The sequence below is a fragment of the Salvelinus namaycush genome, chromosome 22, assembly GCF_016432855.1.
Source record: "Salvelinus namaycush isolate Seneca chromosome 22, SaNama_1.0, whole genome shotgun sequence".
NCBI classification, from domain to species: domain Eukaryota; kingdom Metazoa; phylum Chordata; class Actinopteri; order Salmoniformes; family Salmonidae; genus Salvelinus; species Salvelinus namaycush.
In genome coordinates this window covers 36,471,694-36,497,403 of record NC_052328.1, presented here as the reverse complement: position 1 = coordinate 36,497,403, position 25,710 = coordinate 36,471,694, and the positions used below count along the sequence as shown (strand labels likewise).

Sequence of the window (25,710 nt, the reverse complement as noted above, 5' to 3'; positions counted from 1 at the left end):
GTATGATGGTATGGATATAGGAAGAGAGACGTGTTATGATGGTATGGATATAGGAAGAGAGACGCGGTATGATGGTATGGATATAGGAAGAGAGACGCGGTATGATGGTATGGATATAGGAAGAGAGACGCGGTATGATGGTATGGATATAGGAAGAGAGACGCGGTATGATGGTATGGATATAGGAAGAGAGACGTGGTATGATGGTATGGATATAGGAAGAGAGACGCGGTATGATGGTATGGATATAGGAAGAGAGACGTGTTATGATGGTATGGATATAGGAAGAGAGACGCGGTATGATGGTATGGATATAGGAAGAGAGACGCGGTATGATGGTATGGATATAGGAAGAGAGACGCGGTATGATGGTATGGATATAGGAAGAGAGACGTGGTATGGTTTTTCCACTCTGAAGGGTTTCCTCTGATTTCTATCCATTCACACTATTGTAATACTAAGAATGCATGCCCAGTACGGCACATTGCTTCATACTACGTAGTACATACTACTAAGAATGCATGCCCAGTACTGCACATTGCTTCAAACTGCGTAGTACATACTACTAAGAATGCATGCCCAGTTCTGCACATTGCTTCATACTACGTAGTACGTACTACTAAGAATGCATGCCCAGTACTGCACATTGCTTCATACTGCGTAGTACGTACTACTAAGAATGCATGCCCAGTACTGCACATTGCTTCATACTGCGTAGTACGTACTACTAAGAATGCACGCCCAGTACTGCACATTGCTTCATACTACGTAGTGCGTACTACTAAGAATGCATGCACAGTACTGCACATTGCTTCATACTACGTAGTACATACTACTAAGAATGCAAGCCCAGTTCTGCACATTGCTTCATACTACGTAGTACGTACTACTAAGAATGCACGCCCAGTACTGCACATTGCTTCATACTACGTAGTACATACTACTAAGAATGCAAGCCCAGTTCTGCACATTGCTTCATACTACGTAGTACGTACTACTAAGAATGCATGCCCCGTTCTGCACATTGCTTCATACTACGTAGTACATACTACTAAGAATGCATGCCCAGTAATGCACATTGCTTCATACTGCGTAGTACGTACTACTAAGAATGCACGCCCAGTACTGCACATTGCTTCATACTACGTAGTACGTACTACTAAGAATGCACGCCCAGTACTGCACATTGCTTCATACTGCATAGTACGTACTACCAAGAATGTATGCCCAGTACTCCACATTGCTTCATACTACGTAGTACATACTACTAAGAATGCATTCCCAGTACTGCACATTGCTTCATACTACGTAGTACGTACTACTAAGAATGCACGCCCAGTACTGCACATTGCTTCATACTGCATAGTACGTACTACCAAGAATGTATGCCCAGTACTCCACATTGCTTCATACTACGTAGTACATACTACTAAGAATGCATGCCCAGTACTCCACATTGCTTCATACTACGAAGTACATACTACTAAGAATGCATGCCCAGTACTCCACATTGCTTCATACTACGTAGTACGCTAGCGAATGGTGCTCTTGGGTTGTTGTCATGGTGGAAATCAGTTCCTCTGTCGATGGGAAATAGGCTCACTTTCACTATGACTCTCTCAGTTTCTCTTCCCCCTCTGAAATGATTGTTTCCCCTGTCTGTTTCTATCCCTCTTCAGGTAGAAGAATCCCTCAATGACATGGACTTCCAGCTCTCTCTGGAGTTATACTTCACAGATGGAGACTTCTCGTACGTTTCATCATGGCCCAACACTGTGCTTCTCATGCTGTTACCAAACCTGTGTTCAAACACCATTTGAAATCCTAGATACTGTACTTTTAGTGTTTTCTTTAGCCTGCCCAGACAGCCAGATGGATGGGGGTTGCAGGTTTGCTACTAATACACCAGGCAAGCTCAATCAAGCCCAGATAACGTTTTTTAAATTCTTCAACTACTATTTTAACCCAGATCTGGTTATTTTTAGATAAAGATTGTGTTTTTGAATCTCTGTTATGGTGTCCTTAATAAACCGTGTATGCCGGCACTTTGTAGACACGTTTGATGGGGTCTGTTTATACCAAGGGAGTGTGCAGCAGTGCATTCCAAGTCTAATATTTTCCAATACTTTAGATGGAAACATTGCGCACAGTTTTTTTTATATTCGTTATTTGTTTATATGAATACATTTTTCTATTGTATGAGTTGAGTTTCTCCAGCAGATCCGTTCTTTCCCACTAGGCCCGAGGAGCTCAGCTCCCTGCAGAACATCAGCAGTCGTTCGCTCCGCTTGCACTTTAGCCTGAACCGAGGCATCCACCAACACATCAATATCATGTTCGACTACTTCCACCTGTCTGTGGTCTCTATGGCCGTCCACGCATCCCTGGTTGCCCTGCACCAACCCCTCATCAGGTAACACACAGACACACTGTATAGGGAATAGGGTGTGACTTGGGACTGACTTGGATATATCATCACTTCAATAAATAAGCATCGATCCTGTAAGTCTCTCTGGATAAGAGCGTCTGCTAAATGACTAACATGTAAATCTACACTATATTTATCCAACCTCCAGTTCTTTGTCTTCAGTGCAGTATAACTGAAAGGTGTTGACCAGTAAGGCCTGATTCCTTAATGGCTGTTTGTGTGTTGTAGCTTCCCCCGGCTAGTGAAGAGTACATGGCTGAACCGCAACGCCCCCCAGCAGAGTAAAGACTCTGTCATCCCGGCCCTGGAGAATGTGGTGTTTGGAACCAGCTATGTCAAACAGCTGTCTGCTGATGTAAGTATAGATTAGGCCTCAGGGCTGTCTTCCTCTAAAAATTTTCTCGTCTGAGTTGTCTGTTCTAAAACATGTATTTTTCCATATATAGACACACCCTATAAAATCAGCTATATGTACTGAGCTTGTCTGATGCTTTAAGGGCACTGTGATTGAATAATTAAGACGCACAAATTACTCAAGACGGAGCCAGAGATCAACATAACCAGAAGAAAAATACATTTTCCTGACCCTCCTCATAGCTCCTGCTATGACGTTTCCACTGGATCAGACCTTGACATTTTCCCTTTTATCGAAGGGAGAAAGCTGGAAAGATTTTTCAAATACATTGAGGAACTATTGTCATTCTCAATGGATGTAAAAACATAATTTGTTGACTTGCTGTTTGAGGTAAAGAAATACACACTTTAAGAAGCTCCACAGCTCATTAGTGGTGGTGAGTTAAGACAATCACAGATACTATCAGACTTCCCCAAATGGACACATTTCTACATTTGCACACAGGCCAGGTAGCCTAGGTCTACTTGTATGGATAATCAGGTGCGCGTCCTTACACAATATTAACAGGAGCGCTCCAAACATAATACAATGAATAAATTGACCAAACTCTTAAATGGAATGAAATAAACCAAAACGAGTTCCTCACGAGTGTAGCGTAGGTTGTGAGCTCTGCAAACAACGTGTTCACTCTGACATGGAGAATGGTAATTACAAACCAATTAGTCCTCGACCTCCAGATAAATCAGTCATCTCTCACTAATGGCTTCTAGTAGCTCTTCTTCTTCCCTGACTGTAGGCCAAATAATAACATGTTGAATCCGTTCACAGAAATGACCGGAACAAAACAAACATAGATAGATGAGAATGAAAGGTAAATGTACTACTGGTGTCATGGTGAATTGATAGAAGTTAACAATCAAAGGGCAAACCATTCACACAGTTAATATGAAACAAGACGCGTTCTGAAGAGAGACGAGTCTTGTGCATCTAAGCCACACTCACCTTCTTAACTCAACATTTTAAATGATACCTAAAGCATTATCTTCACACATACTGTACTGTAGGCCTCAGGAATACTCTCATAAACGGTGTCGGGTCCAAAGCACTAGACATTTATGGAAAACCAATGCAATTTCGCTTATTTTCTCCATTCTATCAAATTGCTTGAGGTACCAAAGCAAACACCCTCTTGGCTGATGCCTGTCTTAGTGATGGACTGTGCCATCCCCGCTGCCTCCGCAACGGATTAGTCCACTGAGACGGGCAGGAATCAGACAGCTGTCTTGTGTGCCATGAAAATATATCTAGATCTAAAGAAATCGACCAACAGCATATTAACCAAATAACCGACCCGTCTAGTACACCTTCATCCAGAAATCCTGTTGGAGGATTCACAGATTTCATACTTATTCCCCTCCTAATTCCGGGAATCTTCCAACCGTGATGTCCGAAGGTTATCTGTATTTTGTGACCCTTATTCTGCTAGTAATGACTTCTATTAGAATGAGTGTTCTGCTGCCAGGGACAAGCTGCTAGTAATGACTTCTATTAGAATGAGTGTTCTGCTGCCAGGGTCATGCTGCTAGTAATGACTTCTATTAGAATGAGTGTTCTGCTGACAGGGTCAAGCTGCTAGTAATGACTTCTATTATAATGAGTGTTCTGCTGCCAGGGACAAGCTGCTAGTAATGACTTCTATTAGAATGAGTGTTCTGCTGCCAGGGTCATGCTGCTAGTAATGACTTCTATTAGAATGAGTGTTCTGCTGCCAGGGTCATGCTGCTAGTAATGACTTCTATTAGAATGAGTGTTCTGCTGCCAGGGACAAGCTGCTAGTAATGACTTCTATTAGAATGAGTGTTCTGCTGCCAGGGTCATGCTGCTAGTAATGACTTCTATTAGAATGAGTGTTCTGCTGCCAGGGTCAAGCTGCTAGTAATGACTTCTATTATAATGAGTGTTCTGCTGACAGGGTCAAGCTGCTAGTAATGACTTCTATTATAATGAGTGTTCTGCAACCAGGGACAAGCTGCTAGTAATGACTTCTATTAGAATGAGTGTTCTGCTGACAGGGTCAAGCTGCTAGTAATGACTTCTATTAGAATGAGTGTTCTGCTGCCAGGGTCAAGCTGCTAGTAATGACTTCTATTAGAATGAGTGTTCTGCTGCCAGGGACAAGCTGCTAGTAATGACTTCTATTAGAATGAGTGTTCTGCTGCCAGGGTCAAGCTGCTAGTAATGACTTCTATTATAATGAGTGTTCTGCAACCAGGGACAAGCTGCTAGTAATGACTTCTATTAGAATGAGTGTTCTGCTGCCAGGGTCAAGCTGCTAGTAATGACTTCTATTAGAATGAGTGTTCTGCTGCCAGGGTCAAGCTGCTAGTAATGACTTCTATTAGAATGAGTGTTCTGCTGCCAGGGACAAGCTGCTAGTAATGACTTCTATTAGAATGAGTGTTCTGCTGCCAGGGACAAGCTGCTAGTAATGACTTCTATTAGAATGAGTGTTCTGCTGCCAGGGACAAGCTGCTAGTAATGACTTCTATTAGAATGAGTGTTCTGCTGCCAGGGACAAGCTGCTAGTAATGACTTCTATTATAATGAGTGTTCTGCAACCAGGGACAAGCTGCTAGTAATGACTTCTATTAGAATGAGTGTTCTGCTGCCAGGGTCATGCTGCTAGTAATGACTTCTATTAGAATGAGTGTTCTGCTGCCAGGGACAAGCTGCTAGTAATGACTTCTATTAGAATGAGTGTTCTGCTGCCAGGGTCATGCTGCTAGTAATGACTTCTATTAGAATGAGTGTTCTGCTGCCAGGGTCATGCTGCTAGTAATGACTTCTATTAGAATGAGTGTTCTGCTGCCAGGGTCAAGCTGCTAGTAATGACTTCTATTAGAATGAGTGTTCTGCTGCCAGGGACAAGCTGCTAGTAATGACTTCTATTAGAATGAGTGTTCTGCTGCCAGGGTCAAGCTGCTAGTAATGACTTCTATTAGAATGAGTGTTCTGCTGCCAGGGTCAAGCTGCTAGTAATGACTTCTATTAGAATGAGTGTTCTGCTGCCAGGGACAAGCTGTACTTTTTGAAGACTAAGGTACAGGGCAGAAGGAAAATAAGTTGTGGTAGGAGAGGTTATTGACAGATGAGATGGGGAAGAAGAAGCCCCCCCCCCACACACACACACAGATTGGGTTGATGCCTGAATTCAACATGCTCACTGAAGGGGAATGCAGGAGACAATGCTCAGTCCCCTCGTCACTCTAACATGCATGTAGCCAGACCTAATGGGACAGCTCAGAACACACGCAGACAGACACGCAGACAGACACGCAGACAGACACGCAGACAGACACGCAGACAGACACGCAGACAGACACGCAGACAGACACGCAGACAGACACGCAGACAGACACGCAGACAGACACGCAGACAGACACGCAGACAGACACGCAGACAGACACGCAGACAGACACGCAGACAGACACGCAGACAGACACGCAGACAGACACGCAGACAGACACGCAGACAGACACGCAGACAGACACGCAGACAGACACGCAGACAGACACGCAGACAGACACGCAGACAGACACGCAGACAGACACGCAGACAGACACGCAGACAGACACGCAGACAGACACGCAGACAGACACGCAGACAGACACGCAGACAGACACGCAGACAGACACGCAGACAGACACGCAGACAGACACGCAGACAGACACGCAGACAGACACGCAGACAGACACGCAGACAGACAGACACGCAGACAGACACGCAGACAGACACGCAGACAGACACGCAGACAGACACGCAGACAGACAGACAGCTCAGAAAGCAGTGAAATCCATCGACCTCTTCTCCTAGTTTCATAACAGCCATCCTCCTTAGTAATGGCTATCCAGTCAGTGGTACTATACAGGTTATTTCACATCATATTAATTGCAGGCAGTAAATGGAAGGGATAAGGTTATATGATTCATATTAATTGCAGGCAGTAAATGGAAGGGATATGGTTATATGATTCATATTAATTGCAGGCAGTAAATGGAAGGGATAAGGTTATATGATTCATATTAATTGCAGGCAGTAAATGGAAGGGATAAGGTTATATGATTCATATTAATTGCAGGCAGTAAATGGAAGGGATAAGGTTATATGATTCATATTAATTGCAGGCAGTAAATGGAAGGGATAAGGTTATATGATTCATATTAATTGCAGGCAGTAAATGGAAGGGTTAAGGTTATATGATTCATATTAATTGCAGGCAGTAAATGGAAGGGATATGGTTATATGATTCATATTAATTGCAGGCAGTAAATGGAAGGGATAAGGTTATATGATTCATATTAATTGCAGGCAGTAAATGGAAGGGATATGGTTATATGATTCATATTAATTGCAGGCAGTAAATGGAAGGGATAAGGTTATATGATTCATATTAATTGCAGGCAGTAAATGGAAGGGATAAGGTTATATGATTCATATTAATTGCAGGCAGTAAATGGAAGGGTTAAGGTTATATGATTCATATTAATTGCAGGCAGTAAATGGAAGGGATCAGGTTATATGATTCATATTAATTGCAGGCAGTAAATGGAAGGGATCAGGTTATATGATTCATATTAATTGCAGGCAGTAAATGGAAGGGATCAGGTTATATGATTCATATTAATTGCAGGCAGTAAATGGAAGGGATAAGGTTATATGATTCATATTAATTGCAGGCAGTAAATGGAAGGGATAAGGTTATATGATTCATATTAATTGCAGGCAGTAAATGGAAGGGATAAGGTTATATGATTCATATTAATTGCAGGCAGTAAATGGAAGGGATATGGTTATATGATTCATATTAATTGCAGGCAGTAAATGGAAGGGATATGGTTATATGATTCATATTAATTGCAGGCAGTAAATGGAAGGGATATGGTTATATGATTCATATTAATTGCAGGCAGTAAATGGAAGGGATAAGGTTATATGATTCATATTAATTGCAGGCAGTAAATGGAAGGGATAAGGTTATATGATTCATATTAATTGCAGGCAGTAAATGGAAGGGATAAGGTTATATGATTCATATTAATTGCAGTCAGTAAATGGAAGGGATAAGGTTATATGATTCATATTAATTGCAGTCAGTAAATGGAAGGGATAAGGTTATATGATTCATATTAATTGCAGTCAGTAAATGGAAGGGATAAGGTTATATGATTCATATTAATTGCAGTCAGTAAATGGAAGGGATAAGGTTATATGATTCATATTAATTGCAGTCAGTAAATGGAAGGGATAAGGTTATATGATTCATATTAATTGCAGGCAGTAAATGGAAGGGATATGGTTCATATTAATTGCAGGCAGTAAATGGAAGGGATATGGTTATATGATTCATATCATGTTCAAGCTGCATATTTTACATGTTACATTTTGCCAAATGACAGGCCTGATGAGATGCTGGTCTTTGAGTGATGTATTTGAGGATTTCTCCAGATATGAAAGTTACCTTGCCTAGTGTGCTTCTGCTGCTTGGAGAAAATTGATGGATTTACCAAGCCAGCTAATTCTTCCCATAACAGACAGAAAATGTGATCAGATACGAAAGATTTTGGCCCATTAGAAAGATTTTGGCCCATTTAGAAAGATTTTGGCCCATTAGAAAGATTTTGGCCCATTAGAAAGATTTTGGCCCATTAGAAAGATCTTGGCCCATTAGAAAGATCTTGGCCCATTAGAAAGATCTTGGCCCATTAGAAAGATCTTGGCCCAGGCAAAGCAGCATAATAATATCAATAGGATAAAAGGGGAACAATCGATTTGAAGTTAAGAAAGCAGCCATTGCTTAGTAAACCAAAATGGAGTGCATTCTCTTCACTGTGACCTTGTGTTAACTGTGTGTGTGTCACAGCATCTGTGCCATGTTATAGCCTGTTATGACCTGTTATTAACACCCTGTGTGTCTCCCTCCCTTCAGGGCAGAACATTCCTGGTGTCAGACCAATGTCTGCAGCATGCTTTCAGTCTTCACCACAGTCTCTGTGACATGTTATAGCCTGTTATGACCTGTTATTAACACCCTGTGTGTCTCCCTCCCTTCAGGGCAGAACATTCCTGGTGTCAGATCAATGTCTGCAGCATGCTTTCAGTCTTCACCACAGTCTCTGTGCCAGCCTACTGCTGGCCTACCAGGGCCTGTTTGGTTACTTCACCTCCGTCAGCAAGGACCTGCCCTCCTCTCACCGCATGGAGCTAGGTAGGCCTACACTGCACCATGGTAACACCGGCTCTCTGACACTAGGAACAGTCACACACCCATCACATTGCCAGGTGGCTGCATGGAGAAAAACAGTGTCAACTGAAATGGAAAGAAACTGCAGGATGTTGATGCTCCACAGATGTAATGGATCTGTGGCGCTGACAGACTGGGTCATTCCCCCGTAGTCCATTTATTACCTCCGTTGTAGTGTTGACATGACAACGCTGGACCTGCTGCTTGATTTGACTGCAGGGTTTGAGTTGATGCATTAGATTTAGAGAGCCCTGATACCCAGTGAGAGAATGACAGGACATTCAGCTATGTATTACACCCCAACATGATCCAGAAACATCTAGCCTGCTGCGAGACTTTACTGTTACAACACTCTTGTTTAATGTTGTGCTTTTCTCTTGCTCTTGAATGTCTGTATCTAGAATGAGTAGGATGTATTTTACATTTTGTCTTCATGAACTGGCTGTGTTGTTTATCATAGTATTTGCATGTCATCATTTGCTCCCTGCCTCACACAAAAAGAAGTCCTGTCAGCCGTTCTAGAAGGAAGTTGATGGTAGTAGTTGACTTGCTCACCTTTGGAGTGCTGACTTCCTGTAGTAGTGTCCTGGTGGTGGGCCACATATCATATCCACCACCAACTGATGTGGTACTGCTGAGCTATTCTGACCCTTCACTTTGTAGCCTAGTGAACACCTATACCCTGCACTGTAAGAAGGCATTAGTATATAGACAGTAGGCTGTCTTTGATGTGCCGCCTCTTATGTCCTGACGTTTAAAGGGACGGTACGACATTGTTGTAGTTGGTTTTAGATGTTCAGATGTTCTTAAAGGGATATAGTGCAAGATTTGGGCCTTTAAGCCGTTTTCTATGGATGAACTCTTTGATACCATTTTATGTCTCTGCATTCAGTATATAATGGAAGTTATAGATGGTTAACTGAGGCATAAAAATGGTATCCACAAGTTGATCTGACTCTTGGGATGTAGATAAAGGGCATCATTGCCAGAATGTCGTACTGTCCCTTTAAAACACCTAACCAAGTCAAACCAGCTACGTGTATAACTTAACATCTCCACACACAACATCAACTCTCCTCCCTACAACTAGCTGTGGTCTGGTGCTTCACAGACTGTTAGTCACAACATCAACTCTCCTCCCTACAACTAGCTGTGGTCTGGTGCTTCACAGACTGTTAGTCACAACATCAACTCTCCTCCCTACAACTAGCTGTGGTCTGGTGCTTCACAGACTGTTAGTCACAACATCAACTCTCCTCCCTACAACTAGCTGTGGTCTGGTGCTTCACAGACTGTTAGTCACAACATCAACTCTCCTCCCTACAACTAGCTGTGGTCTGGTGCTTCACAGACTGTTAGTCACAACATCAACTCTCCTCCCTACAACTAGCTGTGGTCTGGTGCTTCACAGACTGTTAGTCACAACGTCAACTCTCCTCCCTACAACTAGCTGTGGTCTGGTGCTTCACAGACTGTTAGTTACAGTCACAACATCAACTCTCCTCCCTACAACTAGCTGTGGTCTGGTGCTTCACAGACTGTTAGTCACAACGTCAACTCTCCTCCCTACAACTAGCTGTGGTCTGGTGCTTCACAGACTGTTAGTCACAACGTCAACTCTCCTCCCTACAACTAGCTGTGGTCTGGTGCTTCACAGACTGTTAGTCACAACATCAACTCTCCTCCCTACAACTAGCTGTGGTCTGGTGCTTCACAGACTGTTAGTCACAACGTCAACTCTCCTCCCTACAACTAGCTGTGGTCTGGTTCTTCACAGACTGTTAGTCACAACATCAACTCTCCTCCCTACAACTAGCTGTGGTCTGGTGCTTCACAGACTGTTAGTCACAACGTCAACTCTCCTCCCTACAACTAGCTGTGGTCTGGTGCTTCACAGACTGTTAGTTACAACGTCAACTCTCCTCCCTACAACTAGCTGTGGTCTGGTGCTTCACAGACTGTTAGTCACAACATCAACTCTCCTCCCTACAACTAGCTGTGGTCTGGTGCTTCACAGACTGTTAGTCACAGTCACAACGTCAACTCTCCTCCCTACAACTAGCTGTGGTCTGGTGCTTCACAGACTGTTAGTTACAACGTCAACTCTCCTCCCTACAACTAGCTGTGGTCTGGTTCTTCACAGACTGTTAGTCACAGTCACAACGTCAACTCTCCTCCCTACAACTAGCTGTGGTCTGGTGCTTCACAGACTGTTAGTTACAACATCAACTCTCCTCCCTACAACTAGCTGTGGTCTGGTGCTTCACAGACTGTTAGTCACAACGTCAACTCTCCTCCCTACAACTAGCTGTGGTCTGGTGCTTCACAGACTGTTAGTTACAACATCAACTCTCCTCCCTACAACTAGCTGTGGTCTGGTGCTTCACAGACTGTTAGTTAGTCACAACATCAACTCTCCTCCCTACAACTAGCTGTGGTCTGGTTCTTCACAGACTGTTAGTTACAACGTCAACTCTCCTCCCTACAACTAGCTGTGGTCTGGTGCTTCACAGACTGTTAGTTACAACGTCAACTCTCCTCCCTACAACTAGCTGTGGTCTGGTTCTTCACAGACTGTTAGTTACAACGTCAACTCTCCTCCCTACAACTAGCTGTGGTCTGGTGCTTCACAGACTGTTAGTCACAACGTCAACTCTCCTCCCTACAACTAGCTGTGGTCTGGTTCTTCACAGACTGTTAGTTACAACATCAACTCTCCTCCCTACAACTAGCTGTGGTCTGGTGCTTCACAGACTGTTAGTTAGTCACAACATCAACTCTCCTCCCTACAACTAGCTGTGGTCTGGTGCTTCACAGACTGTTAGTTACAACGTCAACTCTCCTCCCTACAACTAGCTGTGGTCTGGTGCTTCACAGACTGTTAGTTACAACGTCAACTCTCCTCCCTACAACTAGCTGTGGTCTGGTGCTTCACAGACTGTTAGTCACAACGTCAACTCTCCTCCCTACAACTAGCTGTGGTCTGGTGCTTCACAGACTGTTAGTCACAACATCAACTCTCCTCCCTACAACTAGCTGTGGTCTGGTGCTTCACAGACTGTTAGTTACAGTCACAACGTCAACTCTCCTCCCTACAACTAGCTGTGGTCTGGTGCTTCACAGACTGTTAGTCACAACATCAACTCTCCTCCCTACAACTAGCTGTGGTCTGGTGCTTCACAGACTGTTAGTCACAACATCAACTCTCCTCCCTACAACTAGCTGTGGTCTGGTGCTTCACAGACTGTTAGTTACAACGTCAACTTTCCTCCCTACAACTAGCTGTGGTCTGGTGCTTCACAGACTGTTAGTTACAACGTCAACTCTCCTCCCTACAACTAGCTGTGGTCTGGTGCTTCACAGACTGTTAGTCACAACGTCAACTCTCCTCCCTACAACTAGCTGTGGTCTGGTGCTTCACAGACTGTTAGTTACAACATCAACTCTCCTCCCTACAACTAGCTGTGGTCTGGTGCTTCACAGACTGTTAGTTAGTCACAACATCAACTCTCCTCCCTACAACTAGCTGTGGTCTGGTGCTTCACAGACTGTTAGTTACAACGTCAACTCTCCTCCCTACAACTAGCTGTGGTCTGGTGCTTCACAGACTGTTAGTTACAACGTCAACTCTCCTCCCTACAACTAGCTGTGGTCTGGTGCTTCACAGACTGTTAGTCACAACATCAACTCTCCTCCCTACAACTAGCTGTGGTCTGGTGCTTCACAGACTGTTAGTTACAACGTCAACTCTCCTCCCTACAACTAGCTGTGGTCTGGTTCTTCACAGACTGTTAGTCACAGTCACAACGTCAACTCTCCTCCCTACAACTAGCTGTGGTCTGGTGCTTCACAGACTGTTAGTCACAACATCAACTCTCCTCCCTACAACTAGCTGTGGTCTGGTGCTTCACAGACTGTTAGTCACAACGTCAACTCTCCTCCCTACAGCTAGCTGTGGTCTGGTGCTTCACAGACTGTTAGTCACAACATCAACTCTCCTCCCTACAACTAGCTGTGGTCTGGTGCTTCACAGACTGTTAGTTACAACGTCAACTCTCCTCCCTACAACTAGCTGTGGTCTGGTGCTTCACAGACTGTTAGTTACAACGTCAACTCTCCTCCCTACAACTAGCTGTGGTCTGGTGCTTCACAGACTGTTAGTCACAACGTCAACTCTCCTCCCTACAACTAGCTGTGGTCTGGTGCTTCACAGACTGTTAGTCACAACATCAACTCTCCTCCCTACAACTAGCTGTGGTCTGGTGCTTCACATACTGTTAGTTACAGTCACAACATCAACTCTCCTCCCTACAACTAGCTGTGGTCTGGTGCTTCACAGACTGTTAGTTACAACATCAACTCTCCTCCCTACAACTAGCTGTGGTCTGGTTCTTCACAGACTGTTAGTCACAACATCAACTCTCCTCCCTACAACTAGCTGTGGTCTGGTGCTTCACAGACTGTTAGTTACAGTCACAACATCAACTCTCCTCCCTACAACTAGCTGTGGTCTGGTGCTTCACAGACTGTTAGTCACAGTCACAACATCAACTCTCCTCCCTACAACTAGCTGTGGTCTGGTGCTTCACAGACTGTTAGTCACAACATCAACTCTCCTCCCTACAACTAGCTGTGGTCTGGTGCTTCACAGACTGTTAGTCACAGTCACAACATCAACTCTCCTCCCTACAACTAGCTGTGGTCTGGTGCTTCACAGACTGTTAGTCACAACATCAACTCTCCTCCCTACAACTAGCTGTGGTCTGGTGCTTCACAGACTGTTAGTCACAGTCACAACATCAACTCTCCTCCCTACAACTAGCTGTGGTCTGGTGCTTCACAGACTGTTAGTCACAGTCACAACATCAACTCTCCTCCCTACAACTAGCTGTGGTCTGGTGCTTCACAGACTGTTAGTCACAACATCAACTCTCCTCCCTACAACTAGCTGTGGTCTGGTGCTTCACAGACTGTTAGTCACAACATCAACTCTCCTCCCTACAACTAGCTGTGGTCTGGTGCTTCACAGACTGTTAGTCACAACATCAACTCTCCTCCCTACAACTAGCTGTGGTCTGGTGCTTCACAGACTGTTAGTCACAACATCAACTCTCCTCCCTACAACTAGCTGTGGTCTGGTGCTTCACAGACTGTTAGTCACAACATCAACTCTCCTCCCTACAACTAGCTGTGGTCTGGTGCTTCACAGACTGTTAGTCACAACATCAACTCTCCTCCTTACAACTAGCTGTGGTCTGCTGCTTCACAGACTGTTAGTCACAACATCAACTCTCCTCCCTACAACTAGCTGTGGTCTGGTGCTTCACAGACTGTTAGTTACAACGTCAACTCTCCTCCCTACAACTAGCTGTGGTCTGGTGCTTCACAGACTGTTAGTCACAACATCAACTCTCCTCCCTACAACTAGCTGTGGTCTGGTGCTTCACAGACTGTTAGTCACAACGTCAACTCTCCTCCCTACAGCTAGCTGTGGTCTGGTGCTTCACAGACTGTTAGTCACAACATCAACTCTCCTCCCTACAACTAGCTGTGGTCTGGTTCTTCACAGACTGTTAGTCACAACATCAACTCTCCTCCCTACAACTAGCTGTGGTCTGGTTCTTCACAGACTGTTAGTCACAACATCAACTCTCCTCCCTACAACTAGCTGTGGTCTGGTGCTTCACAGACTGTTAGTCACAGTCACAACATCAACTCTCCTCCCTACAACTAGCTGTGGTCTGGTGCTTCACAGACTGTTAGTCACAGTCACAACATCAACTCTCCTCCCTACAACTAGCTGTGGTCTGGTTCTTCACAGACTGTTAGTCACAGTCACAACATCAACTCTCCTCCCTACAACTAGCTGTGGTCTGGTGCTTCACAGACTGTTAGTCACAACATCAACTCTCCTCCCTACAACTAGCTGTGGTCTGGTGCTTCACAGACTGTTAGTCACAACATCAACTCTCCTCCCTACAACTAGCTGTGGTCTGGTGCTTCACAGACTGTTAGTTACAGTCACAACATCAACTCTCCTCCCTACAACTAGCTGTGGTCTGGTGCTTCACAGACTGTTAGTTACAGTCACAACATCAACTCTCCTCCCTACAACTAGCTGTGGTCTGGTGCTTCACAGACTGTTAGTTACAGTCACAACAAATGTTTCATGGTGAACATGATCAAGTACTTATGAATCCATTCTAACCTTAGAGGGCATAGTAACAACAACAGCTAGGTTAAACATGCCCTGATATATGTGCCAATCACTCCTACTAGCCAAGCCCAGCATGCAAGTCCTTTATGAGAGAGTACTCAGAAGACCCTTCCCTCCAGACCAAAGGCACGTCTTCATAGGTATGTCCCCCTACCTGAACCCTACCCTCCGTCCCTTCCCTCTACCCTCAATTCATCCTGCTTCTTCATATCTTTTCCCGTTTGGTTTCTTTGCTTTCTCCTCTTTTGGTTTGTTTCCCCCACACACCTGGTAATCTTTCTGTGTGCTTCAATCCTTCAGTCTTTCAGTCACTATAAGTCCTAGAGGTCAGTGCCTGTCATAGTCCTCTGTCTGTCGTTTATTCACACACTTCCTTCTCTCCACAGGTGGGCCTTCTTCTTCTTCTAGTCCTTTTCTGTCACAGTCATATCTCCGGGGGCCAGGTCTCTCTCTCTCTGGCTCTCTTCTTCTTCTAGTCCTTTTCTGTCACAGTCATATTTCCAGGGGCCAGGTCTCTCTCTCTCTCTCTGGCTCTCTTCTTCTTCTAGTCCTTTTCTGTCACAGTCATATCTCTGGGGGGCAGGTCTCTCTCTCTCTCTCTGGCTCTCTTCTTCTTCTAGTCCTTTTCTGTCACAGTCATATCTCCGGGGGCCAGGTCTCTCTCTCTCTGGCTCTCTTCTTCTTCTAGTCCTTTTCTGTCACAGTCATATTTCCAGGGGCCAGGTCTCTCTCTCTCTCTCTGGCTCTCTTCTTCTTCTAGTCCTTTTCTGTCACAGTCATATCTCTGGGGGCCAGGTCTCTCTCTCTCTCTCTGGCTCTCTTCTTCTTCTAGTCCTTTTCTGTCACAGTCATATCTCCGGGGCCAGGTCTCTCTCTGGCTCTCTTCTTCTAGTCCTTTTCTGTCACAGTCATATCTCCGGGGGCCAGGTCTCTCTCTCTCTCTCTGGCTCTCTTCTTCTTCTAGTCCTTTTCTGTCACAGTCATATCTCCGGGGGCCAGGTCTCTCTCTCTCTCTCTGGCTCTCTTCTTCTTCTAGTCCTTTTCTGTCACAGTCATATCTCCGGGGGCCAGGTCTCTCTCTCTCTCTCTCTCTCTCTCTCTCTCTCTCTCTCTCTCTCTCTCTCTCTGGCTCTCTTCTTCTAGTCCTTATCTGTCACAGTCATATCTCCGGGGGCCAGGTCTCTCTCTCTCTGGCTCTCTTCTTCTTCTAGTCCTTTTCTGTCACAGTCATATCTCCGGGGGCCAGGTCTCTCTCTCTCTCTCTGGCTCTCTTCTTCTTCTTGTCCTTTTCTGTCACAGTCATATCTCCGGGGGCCAGGTCTCTCTCTCTCTCTGGCTCTCTTCTTCTTCTAGTCCTTTTCTGTCACAGTCATATCTCCGGGGGCCAGGTCTCTCTCTCTCTGGCTCTCTTCTTCTAGTCCTTTTCTGTCACAGTCATATCTCCGGGGGCCAGGTCTCTCTCTCTCTCTCTCTGGCTCTCTTCTTGTCCTCTCTTCATCCATCTGGTTGGCTCTTATGTCTAATGATACCGTTGATTTACCAGCCTGTCTGTCAGACTCGACAGATCTGTATATGATTGTGGAATTGACATCAGAAAAAGGACCTGTTTTAATGCTCTTTGTTCTTTTCTCCAGAGGAACTAGACGTTGAGAACCGTCTCACTGAGCTCTGTGATCAAGTCAAGGTACGATATTAGTTTCTGCCATCAGCTCACTGTCTGAGCCCTTTTCATAGTCAAGTCGATAGGTCGACTTAGTGGACTAATCACTTCCAGCACTGTGGCAGGTCTCCCTGACCCAGATTAAAGTCCTGGACTTAAACTCCTGGACAAAGTTCTTCGTTGAGTATGATTGGATTTTAAATCAAATCGAGATGTGCTTACCTCAAGGAAACATGGAAGTATTGGAACAGGGCCTGTGTTTGTGTTTTAGCTTGTCTTTGTGGCGCCCCCTGGTGTCTATACTGGGCTAATCCATGTCCCCCTCTCTCCAACAGCAGAGGGCGGAGAGCCCGGACGAGCTGGCAGAGCTGGTCAATATGAACCTGGCCCAGCTGTGTTCCCTCCTCATGGCTCTGTGGGGTCAGTTCCTGGAGGTGGTCTCACTGCAGGAGAATGTTGCTGCCCTGCTGGCTGTGGAGCATCACACACTCAGAGTGAGTAGATTAGTAGCACGTCACTAACCCTGCTGACCATGGAGCACCTCACTGACCCTGCTGACCATGGAGCACCTCACTGACCCTGCTGACCATGGAGCACCTCACTGACCCTGCTGACCATGGAGCACCTCACTGACCCTGCTGACCATGGAGCACCTCACTGACCCTGCTGACCATGGAGCACCTCACTGACACTGCTGACCATGGTGCTCTCACTAACCCTGCTGACCATGGTGCACCTCACTGACCCTGCTGACCATGGAGCACCTCACCAACCCTGCTGACCATGGTGCACCTCACTAACCCTGCTGACCATGGTGCACCTCACTAACCCTGCTGACCATGGAGCACCTCACTAACCCTGCTGACCATGGAGCACCTCACTAACCCTGCTGACCATGGAGCACCTCACTAACCCTGCTGACCATGGAGCACCTCACTGACCCTGCTGACCATGGGGCACCTCACTGACCCTGCTGACCATGGGGCACCTCACTGACCCTGCTGACCATGGTGCACCTCACTAACCCTGCTGACCATGGAGCACCTCACTAACCCTGCTGACCATGGAGCACCTCACTAACCCTGCTGACCATGGTGCACCTCACTAACCCTGCTGATCATGGTGCACCTCACTAACCCTGCTGACCATGGAGCACCTCACTAACCCTGCTGACCATGGAGCACCTCACTAACCCTGCTGACGATGGTGCACCTCACTAACCCTGCTGACCATGGTGCACCTCACTAACCCTGCTGACCATGGTGCACCTCACTAACCCTGCTGACCATGGAGCACCTCACTAACCCTGCTGACCATGGTGCACCTCACTAACCCTGCTGACCATGGTGCACCTCACTAACCCTGCTGACCATGGAGCACCTCACTGACCCTGTTGACCATGGTGCACCTCACTGACCCTGCTGACCATGGAGCACCTCACTAACCCTGCTGACCATGGTGCACCTCACTAACCCTGCTGACCATGGTGCACCTCACTAACCCTGCTGACCATGGTGCACCTCACTAACCCTGCTGACCATGGAGCACCTCACTAACCCTTCTGACCATGGAGCACCTCACTAACCCTGCTGACCATGGAGCACCTCACTAACCCTGCTGACCATGGAGCACCTCACTAACCCTGCTGACCATGGAGCACCTCACTGACCCTGCTGACCATGGAGCACCTCACTAACCCTGCTGACCATGGTGCACCTCACTAACCCTGCTGACCATGGAGCACCTCACTAACCCTGCTGACCATGGAGCACCTCACTAACCCTGCTGATCATGGTGCACCTCACTAACCCTGCTGACCATGGTGCACCTCACTAACCCTGCTGACCATGGAGCACCTCACTAACCCTGCTGACCATGGAGCACCTCACTAACCCTGCTGACCATGGTGCACCTCACTAACCCTGCTGACCATGGAGCACCTCACTAACCCTGCTGACCATGGTGCACCTCACTAACCCTGCTGGCCATGGAGCATCTCACTAACCCTGCTGACCATGCAGCATCTCACCCTGTTCATGTGTTCTCATTCTGGTGTCTTGCTCTCCTTATTTCAGGTGCGGAGATTTGCAGAGGCCTTCTTTTGTCTGGAACACCCGAGACAAACGGCGCTGGCCTATCAGGAACTACAGTAAGACAAACTACTAACATGTCTTCCGTGTGTGTGTCCTGTCTGTCTCTATGTTTGTGTGTTTTTATGATGAATTAACCACCAATCCACAACAACAGAAAATGAAGATTTGTACTGTTTTATTTTTCCCTCCTTACGTCTTCTCTCTCTCCCCTCCTCACATCTTCTCTCTCTCCCCCCTCCTCACATCTTCTCTCTCTCCCCCCTCCTCACATCTTCTCTCTCTCCCCCCTCCTCACATCTTCTCTCTCTCCCCTCCTCACATCTTCTCTCTCTCCCCCCTCCTCACATCTTCTCTCTCTCCCCCCTCCTCACATCTTCTCTCTCTCCCCCCTCCTCACATCTTCTCTCTCTCCCCCCTCCTCACATCTTCTCTCTCTCCCCCCCCCTCACGTCTTCTCTCTCTCCCCTCCTCACGTCTTCTCTCTCTCCCCCTCCTCACATCTTCTCTCTCTCCCCCCTCCTCACATCTTCTCTCTCTCCCCTCCTTACATCTTCTCTCTCTCTCTCCCCTCACGTCTTCTCTCTCTCTCCCCTCCTCACGTCTTCTCTCTCTCTCCCCTCCTCACGTCTTCTCTCTCTCTCCCCTCCTCACGTCTTCTCTCTCTCTCCCCTCCTCACGTCTCTCTCTCCCCTCCTCACGTCTCTCTCTCCCCTCCTCACGTCTCTCTCGCCCCTCCTCACGTCTCTCTCGCCCCTCCTCACGTCTCTCTCGCCCCTCCTCACGTCTCTCTCGCCCCTCCTCACGTCTCTCTCGCCCCTCCTCACGTCTTCTCTCTCTCGCCCCTCCTCACGTCTTCTCTCTCTCGCCCCTCCTCACGTCTTCTCTCTCTCGCCCCTCCTCACGTCTTCTCTCTCTCGCCCCTCCTCACGTCTTCTCTCTCTCGCCCCTCCTCACGTCTTCTCTCTCTCTCCCCTCCTCACGTCTTCTCTCTCTCTCCCCTCCTCACGTCTTCTCTCTCTCTCTCCCCTCCTCACGTCTTCTCTCTCTCTCTCCCCTCCTCACATCTTCTCTCTCTCCCCTCCTCACATCTTCTCTCTCTCTCTCCCCTCCTCACGTCTTCTCTCTCTCTCTCCCCTCCTCACGTCAGTGCTCACAGCCACCAGCAGATGACCACAGCCATCAAGAGTTCCTCCTACTTCCTGTCTCTACCACCACTTCCTGTTGCATGTGCCGACCTTGACGGGGACGTCAGCTCCCTGCCAATCATCTTCGAGGACAGATACCTGGACTCTATCACGGAAGGTCAGCGACGCAATAGAAATGGAATGAAATAGATTCTGTTTCTATATTTCTATGAGTAACATGGCAGACCGTTAGAGAGACAGCTATTTAAAGCAAGGATGTGTTCACTTCAATTTAGAAAAGTCAGGAAAGTAAATATTGTTTCCGGTCTAGGTTATGATGTATGTATAGAGGGTTATGTCATAAAAGCAGGAATTTGTGATTAATCAGGGAAAATCACATTCACGCTTGCACTTTATAATATGATCCCTACAATCACAGTAACTTGTTCATCTAAGTGCCTTGAACATTTGAAGTGAGACTGGAAAGTGGCAACATGGAAGTGTTTCTTTGTCTTTCTCTATGAATATATTTAGTCTGTTGTGTATCATCTCTATATATTCTGTCTGTTGATTCAGTTTACTATGGCATCACCATTTCACCTAATGTAATGGGTATATGTAAATCTACTTGGTCATTGAGATTTTCTCCATACTCTGGTTTCCCTGCTTCAGATCGGGACGGGCCGTGGCTGGGCATACATAATCCCCGGAGTGGCTCCACGTCCTCCGGCAACTCTAAGGCCAGCTCATCCTCTTCCACTGCAGCTGCCACAGCATCCTTCCCCAGCCCCTTCCTGGAGCCTCGGCCCCCAACCATGATGGACACAACCTGGCCCGATGACTGCCCAGACCTGCCCAAGTCCAAAGGTGTGTTGTTGTTATTCATAGGAATAGTTACTATCATAGTTACTATCATAGTTACTACGCGAGACGTTCAGATGATAGTTACTACACATTCAGGTGATAGTTACTACGCTAGACGTTCAGGTGATAGTTACTACGCGAGACGTGCAGGTGATAGTTAATACGCTAGACGTTCAGGTGATAGTTACTACGCTAGACGTTCAGGTGATAGTTACTACGCTAGACGTTCAGGTGATAGTTACTACGCTAGACGTTCAGGTGCTAGTTACTACGCTAGACGTTCAGGTGATAGTTACTACGCTAGACGTTCAGGTGACAGTTACTACGCTAGACGTTCAGGTGATAGTTACTACGCTAGACGTTCAGGTGATAGTTACTACGTTAGACGTTCAGGTGATAGTTACTACGCTAGACGTTCAGGTGCTAGTTACTACGCGAGACGTTCAGGTGATAGTTACTACGCTAGACGTTCAGGTGATAGTTACTACGCGAGACGTTCAGGTGATAGTTACTACGCGAGACGTTCAGGTGATAGTTACTACGCGAGACGTTCAGGTGATAGTTACTGCGCTAGACGTTCAGGTGATAGTTACTGCGCTAGACGTTCAGGTGATAGTTACTGCGCTAGACGTTCAGGTGATAGTTACTGCGCTAGACGTTCAGGTGATAGTTACTGCGCTAGACGTTCAGGTGATAGTTACTGCGCTAGACGTTCAGGTGATAGTTACTGCGCTAGACGTTCAGGTGCTAGTTACTGCGCTAGACGTTCAGGTGCTAGTTACTGCGCTAGACGTTCAGGTGATAGTTACTACGCTAGACGTTCAGGTGATAGTTACTACGCTAGACGTTCAAATAGTTACTACGCTAGACGTTCAGGTGATAGTTACTGCGCTAGACGTTCAGGTGATAGTTACTGCGCTAGACGTTCAGGTGCTAGTTACTACGCTAGACGTTCAGGTGATAGTTACTGCGCTAGACGTTCAGGTGATAGTTACTGCGCTAGACGTTCAGGTGATAGTTGCTACGCTAGACGTTCAGGTGATAGTTGCTACGCTAGACGTTCAGGTGATAGTTACTACGCTAGACGTTCAGGTGCTAGTTACTGCGCTAGACGTTCAGGTGCTAGTTACTGCGCTAGACGTTCAGGTGATAGTTACTACGCTAGACGTTCAGGTGATAGTTACTACGCTAGACGTTCAAATAGTTACTACGCTAGACGTTCAGGTGATAGTTACTACGCTAGACGTTCAGGTGATAGTTGCTACGCTAGACGTTCAGGTGATAGTTGCTACTCTAGACGTTCAGGTGATAGTTGCTACGCTAGACGTTCAGGTGATAGTTGCTACGCTAGACGTTCAGGTGATAGTTACTACGCTAGACGTTCAGGTGATAGTTACTACGCTAGACGTTCAAGTGATAGTTACTACGCTAGACGTTCAGGTGATAGTTACTACGCTAGACGTTCAGGTGATAGTTACTACGCTAGACGTTCAGGTGATAGTTACTACGCTAGACGTTCAGGTGATAGTTACTACGCTAGACGTTCAGGTGATAGTTACTACGCTAGACGTTCAGGTGATAGTTACTACGCGAGACGTTCAGGTGATAGTTACTACGCGAGACGTTCAGGTGATAGTTACTACGCTAGACGTTCAGGTGATAGTAACTACGCTAGACGTTCAGGTGATAGTTACTACGCTAGACGTTCAGGTGCTAGTTACTGCGCTAGACGTTCAGGTGATAGTTACTGCGCTAGACGTTCAGGTGATAGTTACTGCGCTAGACGTTCAGGTGATAGTTACTGCGCTAGACGTTCAGGTGATAGTTACTACGCTAGACGTTCAGGTGATAGTTGCTACGCTAGACTTTCAGGTGATAGTTGCTACGCGAGACGTTCAGGTGATAGTTACTACGCTAGACGTTCAGGTGATAGTTACTACGCGAGACGTTCAGGTGATAGTTACTACGCTAGACGTTCAGGTGATAGTTACTACGCTAGACGTTCAGGTGATAGTTACTACGCTAGACGTTCAGGTGCTAGTTACTGCGCTAGACGTTCAGGTGATAGTTACTACGCTAGACTTTCAGGTGATAGTTGCTACGCTAGACGTTCAGGTGATAGTTGCTACGCTAGACGTTCAGGTGATAGTTACTACGCTAGACGTTCAGGTGATAGTTGCTACGCTAGACGTTCAGATGATAGTTATTGTGTGTTCTGCCCCCAGTGAGTACTGTCTCAGTCTATATGTCTTGGTAAATATGGCACTGACAAATCCTTGACAATGCTTCCTTGAATAGAGTGGGAACCATGATGTTTTATCATAAAACTCCTTAAAAAATAAAACACATACTTTTTCTTTGTATTAAAGGCAAGTCGGTGAAACTGAAGAAGAACGCCAAGACGGAGAGGGAGAACGCCAAGAAGCTCATCAGACAGGGATCCAAGGACTCTGTGGTTCTGGTGGCCTATAAGAACCTGGGGAAGGCCGCTAACTCGGCTAACCCTTCACAGCTAACACATGGAGAAACTGACCAGGACAGAGAGGCCCAGGGACAGGGAGAGGCTGGCCTGAAGCAGCAGAGGGAGGAGAGGGAGCAGGGGGAGAGGGATGCCTTGCTGGGGGTGACTGGGGGAGACTCCAACACTGACCTAAGGACTAGGATCTCCAAATATTTTCCTGAGCCTGGTGCTACCACCACCACCACCGCCGCTGGACAGGCAAATGCTGTTCTTAATTTTGACTCTCTCCTTGAGGATGACGTCCTAGTAGCTAGTGGCGTGGCTAGCCAGAAAGGTTACTTCACAGCCTTAGTGAGCTTGGACACACAGAACAAGCCGGCCCAGGCTGGTCCTGGAGCTGTAGCCGGATTAGCCACCACAGATAATAACCAAGTAATTCACAAAAATGCTGCCGTTGACCACTGCAGCCAGCAGCTGCCCGATCACTACACGCCTGGTTCTACCGCCACTGGACTCAGGCACATTGAGGTCCAACCCAGTGACAAGGACCCGTACCAAGGAGACACAGTGACAGTTCTCCTGCCCTGTCGCACGGATGGGGATGGGACCTCCAAAAAAGATGTCCCAGAAATCACCCAGACAGACCTGTGTATGTCCGACTCTAAACACCTTGCTATGAGAGACTGGAGGTCTGAGGTGTCTGACAGGCCTGGGGGTAGAGAGGTAATGACAGAGGTTAGTCAGAGGCCAGGCCTGGTGCTTCTACAGCAGGTGAAAGGTGATTGTATCAGGCTGCCACCAGACGGAGGTGCTGCAGTCCCCAGTGCCTCCTCCCGCCTCTCCGACTCTGGTATCGAGAGCGAGCCCAGCTCCTTCGCTATCCAGCTGGCTACCCAGGGTGGGGCCGGAGGCCTGGCTGGGGCCCCTGAGACTGAGTTGGGCCCCCAGCAGGCCGAACGGCCCCTACTCAGCCCTGCTCCCCGGCCCGTCCAGCCCACCTCTGTCCATAAGGGCAGCATGGGGGCTGGAGAGGGCCTCAACCCGGAGAGTACAGTCAGCTCGGTCAGCGGCGTCCAGTCTTCCCTCACCTCCATCAACTCGCTGCCCTCGGATGACGAGGGGGAGGGGGGTACGTCTGTGTCCAGGGGCTCCAGCAGTCTAGGAGGAGGGGAGGCCGAGGGGCCACCAGGCCCAGGGGGAATGAGGAAGTCCAGTGTTCTGGTACAGGAGCAACAGAGCCTGGTGTTCTATGGAGAACCACCACTATCTGTCCCAACACGCTGCTCTGTACCCAGCCAAACGCACCCCGATGCTGGGATGGGCCTCAACACCACTGCTAGTGGGGGTTCTGCTTCTCAATATCTGCCTCCTAGGACTTTTTCCTCAACCTCTGAGTCAACACTTAACACTGATCCCAGGTTGTTAACAGGTTTCTCTGAGGGGGCCGTAGGGGGTCCAGGTGCCCCCCGTAGTGAGCCCCAGACAGCCTCCTACCCCTCCTCTAACTCCACCGCCAGCAGCAGTGACCTGGTCAAGAAGGGACTGGTAGAAAACTACTTTGGCTCGCGCTCCAGCACAGACGTCTCAGAGATCAGCCCTGTAGAGACGTCAGCTATCACCCTGGGGATACTGTCTGGAGCGGGGCCGGGGCCGCCTGTAGAGGAAGACGAGGAAGAGGACAACGAGATGATAGAGAACGGCTTCTACGAGGAAGGAGACGGCTTGGCGTTCGTGAACGGTGTCGTTGACGAGGAGGAGGAGGATGAAGGGGATGGAGGGGCAGTAGGGAGGAGTCTGTTGTTTGAACAGTTGGGACTGGACCATGTTCAGGAGCCCAGGGGTCTTCCTCCAGGCTATGGTGCCCCTGTCCGCTCCCCCCTGGCCCCCAGCTCAGTGGGCTCTTCCCAGGGGAGACCTCTAGTCCCTACCCCCTCCACCTCCCTCACCTCCAACAGCCTGCGCTGGTATGACAGCGCCCCCACACCACAGATGAAAGCGTGAGTCCACAGTCTTGTCATCTCATGTCCTACAGTCCACGGTCTAGTCACCTCATGTCCTACAGTCCACGGTCTAGTCACCTCATGTCCTACAGTCCACGGTCTAGTCACCTCATGTCCTACAGTCCACGGTCTAGTCACCTCATGTCCTACAGTCCACGGTCTAGTCACCTCATGTCCTACAGTCCACGGTCTAGTCACCTCATGTCC

At 47.4% G+C, this 25,710-nt stretch overlaps 1 protein-coding gene across 1 annotated transcript in view; it reads left to right on the top strand.

Moving 5' to 3' along the window:
• LOC120017867 (protein FAM135A-like) overlaps positions 1 to 25,710 on the top strand; it is a gene marked incomplete at its 5' end in the record, with an annotated part of 41,873 nt that overhangs the window by 6,336 nt on the left and 9,827 nt on the right. Inside the window, 11 exons of the mRNA XM_038960829.1 lie at positions 1,680 to 1,750; positions 2,240 to 2,413; positions 2,657 to 2,783; positions 8,895 to 9,048; positions 15,364 to 15,441; positions 16,936 to 16,985; positions 17,297 to 17,455; positions 19,037 to 19,110; positions 20,202 to 20,356; positions 20,851 to 21,045; positions 23,412 to 25,500. Coding sequence (XP_038816757.1) covers positions 1,680 to 1,750; positions 2,240 to 2,413; positions 2,657 to 2,783; positions 8,895 to 9,048; positions 15,364 to 15,441; positions 16,936 to 16,985; positions 17,297 to 17,455; positions 19,037 to 19,110; positions 20,202 to 20,356; positions 20,851 to 21,045; positions 23,412 to 25,500 — 3,326 coding nt within the window. The remainder of the gene's footprint in view (positions 1 to 1,679; positions 1,751 to 2,239; positions 2,414 to 2,656; positions 2,784 to 8,894; positions 9,049 to 15,363; positions 15,442 to 16,935; positions 16,986 to 17,296; positions 17,456 to 19,036; positions 19,111 to 20,201; positions 20,357 to 20,850; positions 21,046 to 23,411; positions 25,501 to 25,710) is intronic.